At 36.6% G+C, this 11259-nt stretch overlaps 1 protein-coding gene across 2 annotated transcripts in view; it reads right to left on the bottom strand.

Annotated features, from left to right (window-relative positions):
* Positions 1 to 6504: 6504 nt before the first annotated feature.
* The window catches only part of METTL25 (methyltransferase like 25), a 38359-nt gene continuing 33604 nt past the window's right edge, over positions 6505 to 11259 (bottom strand). Inside the window, exons 12-13 of one of the 2 annotated variants that reach the window (XM_058189896.1) lie at positions 9991 to 10099; positions 6505 to 7824 (exon numbers count right to left, since the gene is read on the bottom strand). In XM_058189896.1, coding sequence (XP_058045879.1) covers positions 10013 to 10099 — 87 coding nt within the window. In that variant the 3' untranslated portion in view covers positions 6505 to 7824; positions 9991 to 10012. Of the gene's footprint in view, positions 10100 to 11259 lie in introns of both variants that reach the window. The other variant, XM_058189895.1, reaches the window with a different exon arrangement.

Here is an 11259-nt window from a genome sequence, read left to right as displayed (position 1 = left end):
AGCCCATAGGCCTTGAGTTTGACACCGCTGCAATAGACTATTTGGGAACAGAAGATTTGTTGCAATTGAATGTCTGAGAAATGGGATTTTATTGCTTGCATAAAATGTATGCAATATACCTTGCTGGGGAAATTTAGACTTGGTCTATTGTATAAAAAAATGTACAGTTTCGCTGAAACTATAAAATGAAGGATTTACAAACATGTCCCATAGATAAATACTGTATTTATTCACCTATAATAATATATTATATTTATATAATATAATATAATAATATATTTATTATATAATATATATATAATATAATATATTATATACTATTATATTATTATATAATAATATATTATATATTATTATATATATTATTATATATTATTATATATATATTATTTTATATTATTTTTTATTTTTTATTATTTTATTTTTTTATTATTATTTTTTATTTTATTAAATATTATATATAGATATATTATATAATAATATATAATATATTATATAATAATATATAATATAATATAACATAACATATAATATATTATAATATATTATTAATATATAATATATATAATATAATAATATATTTATTCACCTATGTGATCAAAATACACCTAATTTTATAGACAGTGTAACAAAATACACATATTTCCCAGCTTCTGAATCAATGTTTTAACTGTTTTACTGTAAAATACATTTTTTCAGAATTTTCCAATGTGTTTTTCTCCACAAAAATATGCACAGATATGTTTATTAAAGAGTACAGCCAAAGCTCATTTAGTGGTTACCTCATTTTAGCAACTGTTCATAAATATAATGGTAATTTTACAAAGTAATTTTTCAACCAATACCGCACATTTCTGACCAAATTTTGTGAGCCTGACAACCAAAGTCTTTAATGTTAAACTGACTAAGTTCTAGTCAGTTTCAGGCCGTAGCTGAGGTGCTGAGGATTCTAATGGACTAATTAAGGCACAGAGCTGAGCTTGTTAACTTGAGGTTAATGCTTTTAACAGAGGTGCTGTGCAGGTGGGGAAAAAGCAACTCAGGAAGAGAGCTCTGCACTGTGAGGGGGCAAAAAAAAGGGGGGGAACCATGTCAGGCACAGGACACTGTTTGAGATAACTATCTGAATGAGACAGCAGCAATCATTGATCTTTGCAGTTGTGCTTAGTTAGCAACCATTTGAAAGATAAAACAAATATGAGGGTTTGTTTTTTTTACTTAAAACACCCAATAATACTTTTACTATTAATGGTTACAGCACGGAGACGGCTTTGGTCGCGTTGGTAGATGATCTCTGGAGGGCCAGGGATAGGGGTTGTTCCTCTGCCCTGGTCCTATTAGACCTCTCAGCGGCTTTCGATACCATCGACCATGGTATCCTGCTGCGCCGGTTGGGGGGATTGGGAGTGGGAGGCACCGTTTACCGGTGGTTCTCCTCCTATCTCTCCGACCGGTCGCAGTCGGTGTTGACAGGGGGGCAGAGGTCGTCCCCGAGGCGCCTCACTTGTGGGGTGCCGCGGGGTCGATTCTCTCGCCTTCTGTTCTTTATCTACATGAAACCGCTGGGTGAGATCATCAGTGGTTTCGGTGTGAAGTATCAGCTGTATGCGGATGATACTCAGCTGTACTTTCTACACCGAACCACCCCAACGAAGCTATCGAGTGCTGTCCCGGTGTCTGGAGGCCGTCGGGTCTGGATGGGGAGAAACAGGCTCAAGCTCAATCCCGCCAAGACAGAGTGGCTGTGGATGCGGCATCCCGGTACAGTCAGCTAAATCCGCGGCTGAACATCGGTGGCGAGTCATTGGCCCCGATGGAGAGGGTCCGCAACTTAGGCGTCCTCCTGGATGAGCGGCTGTCTCTAGCAGAGCATTTGACGGCCGTCTCCACGGGAGCGTTCTACCAGGTTCGCCTGGTACGCCAGTTGCGCCTTTCTGGACCGGGATGCCCTATCCACGGTTACTCACGCACTCGTGACGTCTCGCCTGGATTACTGCAATGCTCTGTACATGGGGCTCCCCTTGAGGGGCATCCGGAGGCTACAGTTAGTCCAGAATGCAGCTGCGCGGGTGATAGATGGAGCCCTCGTGGCTCCCATATGACACCTATCCTGCGCAGACTGCACTGGCTTCCTGTGGCCTTCCGGTGCGCTTCAAGGTTTTGGTGACCACCTTTAAAGCGCCCATGGCATTGGGCCGGGTTATTTACGGGACCGCCTACTGCGACCGAATACCTCCCACCGTCCGTGCGCTCTCACAGAGAGGGTCTCCTCAGGGTGCCGTCAGCGAGGCAATGTCGCCTGGCGACGCCCAGGAAGGGCCTTCTCTGTGGGGCTCCCACCCTCTGGAACGATCTACCCCCCGGACTTCGTCAGCTTTCGGACCTTCGGACCTTCCGCCGCGGGCTTAAAACATACTTATTTAATTGTGCAGGACTGAGCTAGATTTTAAATTTTGGGTTTTAAATTGGGTTTTATTTCTATTTTTAATTGGATGGGCTTTAGAATAAGTTTTTTAAATGTTTTATATTGTATTTATATTCTATTTATCTGTTTTTAGTGCCTGTAAACCGCCCTGAGTCCCTTGGGAGATAGGGCGGTATATAAATATGATTAAATAAATAAATAAATACTAAAACATTACTAAAATATTCTTACATAAGAACATTTCATATCAGCAGCATATTTTAGAGGTCATATAGAACTCAGTTGCTTGCTAGCAACTTTAAATGTATATGAATGTTATTCTGGTAGAGAGATGTTCCTTAAGGATGGGCTCCAGCATGAATCTAAAAGCTTGGAAGACTAAACCTCTGGTTCTGTGACTGATCCAGATTGGATCCTGCACCATTATTCTGGGACATGTATATTTGGTTTCATTTATGAATTTTATGAATTTTTCAATATGTTTTTCACTATTTCAGAATTTTAAATCAACAAAGGTAAATTCAGCCTTTCTGGCTGAGAAAGATTCTGGGACTTTGTGTTGTCAATTAATAAATACACTTAGTCCTCAAACCTGTTATCTGGATTATAGCCAACAAAATTTATCATATTATGTTCATCTCTCATATAAAACTGAAAAACACTGCTTTTTAACAGCCATTTTATTAACATGAATATTATCTGTCACTGCTTTGGACTCAAACATCCTTTTTAAAAACATTAGAATTATTTGTTCATTGTTTCTTAGATAATTTGAGATATTGCAATTTTCTAACTGCATAATGCTGCATTAGTTTGTTACCACACAGTGCCTTCATTCTCTACTCAGGAAAAAATCTACAGCCTAGTTTTCACAAACAGCAGTTGAACAGGCAATGCTGTGTCTACGTAGTCCACACCACTTAAAGCTGCAGTGGGAAGCCAACATGATTAAATGAGCCTCTATACAAAAACACAGTTGCCTGGATGTTGAGAAATCGCACTTCAGAGACAGCCTAGCTTTTTTTTTAGCATGCCAATTCTTATCTACGTGCAAAGAATTAATTGAAGGAGGTTCAGTCATGTTTATTTCATTTCAGAATTGTTTTCAAAGAAGGCTATCTATGAAGAAATGAATGTCTGACCATCTAGTATCTCTAATTTTATACATATTGATCAATGAATTGTAACATCAATTATTACTTGATGTTACAATCATCAAGTGATGATGACAATACCATGTGTGAAATCCCTTTCCATTCTTAAAATATGACATATTTGGTCATGCTACTTGGGATTTCTGTCTGCAGGTGAAATGCTTTGCAAGTGTCAAGTTTAATTTCTTATTTTACTCTTGTAAGAATCATTGAACATCATGCTTTGATGAAAATAATAATACTTAATATAGAATAGAATAGAATAGAATAGAATAGAATAGAATAGAATAGAATAGAATAGAATAGAATTTTTTATTGGCCAAGTGTGATTGGGCACACAAGGAATTTGTCTTGGTGTATATGCTCTTAGTGTACATAAAAGAAAAGATACCGTCATCAAGGTACAACATTACAACACTTACTGATAGTCATAGGGTACAAATTTAACACTTAATGATACAACACTTAATGATAGTCATAGGCTATAATGTATCTATGATAATATATCTATAATGGATATAATGTATCTATGAAGATTCTGAGTCATCTAGGTCATAGTTGTATCAAAAGTGGTTTTTGTTTTTTGAAATGGCAACTGGACTGATTTTTTTGAGGCAGTCGTCTTCCTCAAAAAAGAAAAATAACTGTCCAGTTTGCCTTTTTAAAAAATAAAAACCACTTTTGATTAATACAAAATACTTAAACACAATTTTGAAACTTATGTCAATCTAACTCTGTTTCAGGTGAATACTTTATGCTAAAATGAAGTGGCAGCAGTTCTCATACAAGGACTGTATTAACTGATGCATAATTACCATGGCAGCAGACCTGTTTTTGGGGGTGGGAGGGATAATTAATATGTTGTTTTGAAGAAGTGCTGTTCTCAAATATCCCAAAATAAGTCTTCTGAATAATTTTTGAAGTATATAGTACACTACTATTTTCTTCAATAAAGGTAAGGAAAATAATAATAATAATAATAATATTTTAATTTATAGACCGCCCTTCTCCCGAAGGACTCAGGGCGGTGAACAGCCAGTTAAAATACAAAAAACAAACCCATACAATATTAAAAACTACCCATAAAAAACTTATTCAATTGGCCAAGCTAAAATACAATTACACCCTATAAAATCACTAAAATTTAAAAACCCCAATAAATCAATTTAAAAGTTTAAAAATTAAGCCAGTCCAGCAAGACGAAACAAATAGGTTTTAAGTTCGCGGCGAAAGGTCCTAAGGTCGGGCAGTTGTCGGAGTCCGGGGGAAGCTCGTTCCACAGGGTAGGAGCCCCCACAGAGAAGGCCCTCCCCCTGGGGGCCGCCAGTCGACATTGTTTGGCTGACGGCACCCTAAGGAGTCCCTCTCTGTGAGAACGCACCGGTCGTTGGGAGATTGAAGCCGGCAGAAGACGATCCCGTAAATATCCCGGTCCTAAGCCATGGAACGCTTTAAAGGTCGTCACCAATACCTTGAAGCGCACCCGGAAGACCACAGGTAGCCAGTGCAGTCTGCGCAGGATAGGTGTTACATGGGAGCTCCGTGCTGCTCCCTCAATAACCCGCGCAGCCGCATTCTGGACTAACTGGAGTCTCCGAGTGCTCTTCAAGGGGAGCCCCACGTAGGGAGCATTGCAATAGTCCAGGCGAGAAGTAACGAGAGCATGAGTGACCATGCATAGGGCATCCCGGTCCAGGATGGGGCGCAACTGGCGAATCAGGCGAACCTGATAAAAAGCTCTCCTGGAGACGGTCATCAAATGATCTTCAAAAGACAACCGCCCATCCAGGAGCACGCCCAAGTTGCGCACCTTCTCCATCGGGGCCAATGACTCGCCCCCGACAGACAGCCGCAACTGCAGCTGACTGTACCGGGGTGCCGGCATCCACAGCCACTCCGTCTTGGAGGGATTAAGCTTGAGCCTGTTCCTCCCCATCCAGACCCGTACGGCTTCCAGACACTGGGACAGTACTTCGATAGCTTCATTGGGGTGGCCTGGGGTGGAAAAGTACAGCTGAGTGTCATCAGCGTACAGCTGGTATCTCACCCCAAAACCACTGATGATCTCACCCAGCGGCTTCATATAGATGTTGAACAGGAGGGGTGAGAAAATCGACCCCTGCGGCACCCCATACAGGAGGCACTTCGGAGTCGATCTCTGCCCCCCCGTCAACACCGTCTGCGTCCGGTCAGAGAGGTAGGAGGAGAACCACTGATAAACGGTGCCTCCCACTCCCAACCCCTCTAACCGGCGCAGCAGGATACCATGGTCGATGGTATCAAAAGCCGCTGAGAGGTCTAATAGGACCAGGGCAGAGGAGTAACCCTTATCCCTGGCCCTCCAGAGATCATCCACCAACGCGACCAAAGCCGTCTCAGTACTGTATCCAGGTCGGAAGCCGGACTGGAATGGGTCTAGATAGACAGATAGACAAATTTATATTAGCTAGACCTAGCAGATTAAATCAACAGCAAAAAGTTATAGAAGGTTTGTTAAATATCATTAAACAACTAAAAAGAGCTTTCTCTGAAAATCCAGCTGCCTTTCTTTATTAATTTAGCACTTTGAATTTAGCAATTTCATTATCATATTTCTGGATCAATCTACAAAAGAAAAAAAGTGGAAGTTACAGTATCTTAACAAATAAAAACATCTATATTTTCCTTTCTCTGTAGGAGGCTCTTTCCCTGAGAGTCTTTTTGCCATAAGAAAAGAGGTGATGATAGAAAACACAACAGCAGAATTCTCTATCTTGGATTAATTACTTTTTAAATATGGACAATGAATTGCTGATTCTTTTGTAATGATATTATGTCACTCCAACAGACAAAATTTTTTAAAGTCTCAGACTAGATAGATAGACAGACACATACACACACACACACACACACACACACACACATACATACAGACAGGGAAAGACATTTATATATATATATAAATATTTTATTAGGAATGTGGAACTATTACACAGCCACTAATGATTTTTAGCAAGTTATCATTAACATTAATAAATTTACATCATTTGCATTAATAACGTATTAATAGTATTTAAATTAGATCTTATGCATGGAAATAGTGAGTTCCCAGTTCTACATCAAATCTTGGAAAAATCCAATAAAAATAACTGTGCACTTTCTCATTTACTTCCCACTGACAAAAATCTTCAGGCTTCTTAAAATAAACATAAATCAACTATAAAGCCTCATGTATACAGTCTATGGAGTTCCTAACAGATAAATATTTTATCCAGCAAAATTTCAATAAACTTGCAATTCTCCCTTTGTTACCAAGTGGTATATATCTCTGCAAATACTACTGAGTCAATTCACAGGGTCTAACATTTAGCACTGAAAAGCTCTATGGAAACAACTATTACAGGAAGTAATACATGAAATGTGTAACTACTACAGGACAAGTTCCTGGTATTAAACCATAAAATGTAAAGCACCTAGCAAGAACAATTAATTCAATGTCTCCTCCCATCCCATCTTCCCATGGCCATGGATGAATGAATCAGTCTACAAAATCTACTGGATTCTTGTTATACAAATGCACCATTTCCCAATTATTTCAGCAACATAGTTATTCATAGTAAGACCAGTTTCTTGATAAAGTTCCTCAAAATAATAGGGAAAAAAAGTTAATTGCGAGAGCTCTGAGAATATGTATACATATCAAAATAAATTAAAGCAAAGATTTACCACTATTTACTTTTAAATAATTAATTTTAACTTCTTTAACAAATCATAGGAATCCTCCATGGATTTAATTTCAATATGCAAGATATGGATTATATTTTACATGAATATAGAACACATATACATAAAACAGATTAAGAGAGTAAAAGACATAGGAAAGGGATTTGGAATACTTCATTCCACTTCATGGTCCCAGGGGTAGAAAGAGTTTTCAACAGAAGAGAGTCCTGCACTGTATCACTAGATTCTCATCAATGTTTTATGACCAGGTCAGCTAAGCAAGCACAAACTCAACAAGCATGTGGTTTTCCAAGCCTACAGTTCCTCTGAAGTCAGGGACTCAGATTCGTTCAGAGAACAGGTATTTGTATACCATTTCTTTCTCTTAATCTGATTCCAGTTGTTCAAGAAAACCTGGGTGGTTCTTTCAGTCTGTTAAAGAGACTTGAAAGATGTCTCACAGAACTTCTGAAATAAGCAAAGACTGGCAAGAAGTTCATACCTAGGATCTCAGCTCCTGCATCTCTCATGATTTACTTCAGCCTGGAATGGAGATAAGAATTCAACATGAGATTTCTTTCTCCCTAAGAAGGCTTTAAAAAGCAAGATTTTTAGACCAGGTCTCTCCAATATACAGTTTAGAGGGGCAGCTAAATTATCCCAATAACTAGCTCCAAAATAGAAAGACCTCCCAGTTCTTAGAAATATGCTTAGACATATTTACAAGATCATTTTCTTCTTTTTACATTCATATTCATTTACATTCATGAGCATTGATTATATTTCTAATTCTTAAGTGATGTTTGCAAATGGAGGGATGGAGAATGAAAATAAGGCAGATGATCTCTCATAAAAATTGTTCTGCAGTTATCCCATATCACTCCAAAGCCTACTAGGTTGTGACAACTTTTCTTCCTGTGTAAGGCTAATATGGTGCAATATTAAGATTTCAGAAATAAGAGTAGAACCATCAGGAAGAATTTAAAATGTGAAGATGGTAGCTGTGATCATGGGATCAAAGTCTGCGCCGCTTTTTAAGGGAGTGACATAAACAAAGCGGATGCAGGGCTTTAATCATGCAACTGTAGCCACCATCTTGACTTTTTCAACATTTCCACTCCTCCAATAGATGTCCCTGAGTTAGTCTTTCTCAAGACAAGTTGAAAGGCAAAGCTTTTTGACCAAATTGGAATTATGACATTCCTTTTCCTACCCATTGGTATGGCATTTTCACCCTTTTAATCAGACAATACTATCAGAAATATTGTATCTTTTTTTTAATTTCTTTGCTGAATTTTTATGAAGGTATTTCTCTTTTTTATTTTTATTTTCCATTTTTCCAATTTACATAACAATAAACATTTTAACAGTACTGTTTCATGTGTCTCTTACAGTTATTTACATTTATTTCTATAGATTTTTGTTTCTCTGTTCTAACCAGTTATACCACTTATCCCACACCTCATAAAATTCTGTTTCTTCTTTGCCTTTCATTTCTAACATGAGCTTATACATCTCGGCACATTCTAATACCTTATGTATAATCATCTCATTGGATGGTATATTTTCAAGTTTCCAACACTGAGCATAAACAATTTGTGCTGCTGTTACTATGCGTAAAATGATATATTGGAGTTGCTTCTTTATCCTTTGATTAATTATTCCTAATAAAAATAATTCAGCTTTAAATTCAATTTGTTCTCCTATTATCTCCTGTAACCATCTCCTTATCTGTTCTTAATATTTCTTTGCTTTGGGGCATTGCCACCACATGTGATAGAATGTTCCATCCTTATATTTACACTTCCAGCAGTCCGGTTTCATATTTGTGTACATTTTGGCCAATCTTGCCAGTGTTAAATGCCACCTATAAACATTTTGTACTGATTTTCTTTATATGCAGTTGACAGTGTTAATTTACAGTTTTTGTTCCCTACTTTTTCCCATTCCTCTGAATTTATATTACAGCCTACATTTTGTGCCCATGCTATCATTGGACCTTTCACTATTTCTTTTTCCATTTCTACCTCTAATAAATATTTATATGCTTTTTTAATGGATTTTTCTTCTTTGCCTGAAAATATTCTATCCAATTGTTGTGGTACCCCTTGAATTCCATATTCTTCAATATCTTTTCTATATCTCGACTGTGGTCTGTAGATATTGCCATCAGTCTATAATTATACCCTGTTTTTTTAATTCTTCATTTGATTTAAGATTCCCCTGGCTATCTAATAACTCTTTGTATCTTCTCATCTTTTTTTATCCAATGTGTTCGGATAAATCGTTGCCTCCATTGGGAAAACCCAGCTTGGTAATTTCATATAATGTTTCCTTTTGACCTTTCCCCATGTCCATATCAACGCTTCTCTTATTTGATGTCGGTAGAAATATGAATGTGCCTTGTTACGTTTATCCCATAGGAAGGCATGCCAACCTGCCTGTAGGTCATGTCCTTCAATCGTTAAAACATTTTTATTGTCTAAATTTATCCAATCTCTGATCCATAATAGCCTCGCAGCTTGATAATAAAGTTCCCATTTTGAGAATCCAAAGCCATCTCTGTTTCTACTATCTTGTGACGTTTTCATATTTATCCATGCTTTCATAACACATTAGCAATAAAAATACACAAATAATGGAATTCTTAATCATGTAAGGTAGTCGTAAAAATAAAAACAAATTTATAATATTTTCCCCCAAATTTACTTCATCCTGCATGTGAAAAGTCTTATTTCTTCAAAGCCACAACTGCATAGCATCTGGGGGATTTTATTGGATCAAATAACTTTACCAGTCCAGACCAGGCAATGTTGTCCTGTAAAATAATATTTGATCAGAAAATATCAAAAAGATATTAACTTGAGATTTAGCAACACATTGAAATCTAAGGAAAAACCTGTGTTATAAATAAAACAGAAGAAAACTTTTCAAAAATAGTTACTTCTGGTGCTGCTAGACTCGACTTTTTTGCCACCAAAGACTAACATGATTTTCCTCCAACATAAATTTTGCATATGGAGAACTAAACTGGGAACTCAATACAATAGTAGCAGTATAAAACTATGTATTAAAAAATCAAATAGCTTTTAATTTCAGTTTACTAACCAGAACTTCAATATTCTCAGATGGGAGAAGAAATAAAAGCCTCTTATTCAGAATTAAAGAACCATTAGAATAAAAAAAAAATTATACTCCCTAAAATCTCTTACAGATTTTTTCCTTTTCAGAACATTCTTTGCTGACAAGGATTTAAAACATTCTTCAGTGGTTTAACGGAACTAAACCAGATTGTCTCTATTCTACATCCATGTATCACACCACCATTCCATTAAGTAATCAAATGTCTTAATTACTTAGGAAACGTAAGTCCATGCAACATAATTTGAAGATTGTTAAAAAGAAAAGAAAAATCAGACTATCTCTGGAAAAGTCTAATGGTCACTATTCACAATCTTAAATAATAAGATTGGTGTAACACCCTTTATTGGTTTTGACTCAAGCCAATGGGAAATATATCTTTATATTCTACTGGAATTAAATAATCACAAATCAAGTAGCATAAATCCCAAATAGTCATGAATCAAGAATGAATCTTAAGTCAAATGTATCTGCCACAGAAGTACAATCTGTTATAGACAGACACAGGATTAATAGTCAAGAAAGTATGTTCTTTAACTCTAAATCCTTAACTTAGAACAATCAGTAATTCAAACAATAATTTTACAGTCACTTAGTAAAAATTATCTAGGATCCACAAAGTATAGAAATATTTTTGAAACATAAATATAGAAAAGAATATACTGTTAAAGAAAATAACAGTTGCACAAAAGTCATTTACTGTTTCAAGCATTAATAATTAAGTTTTCTATATAGGCAGTATCACTTCAATATTATTGCAGTTAAATTACTGCAGTAATTTAACATGCAATTTAAACTACATAAAAACTTTATTACAGCAATTTTTTCCAAAATAAA

This window comes from Ahaetulla prasina, chromosome 7, assembly GCF_028640845.1.
Source record: "Ahaetulla prasina isolate Xishuangbanna chromosome 7, ASM2864084v1, whole genome shotgun sequence".
NCBI lineage: Eukaryota > Metazoa > Chordata > Lepidosauria > Squamata > Colubridae > Ahaetulla > Ahaetulla prasina.
Note: the sequence above shows the minus strand (reverse complement) of the source record. Positions and strands in the feature narration are given on the sequence as shown.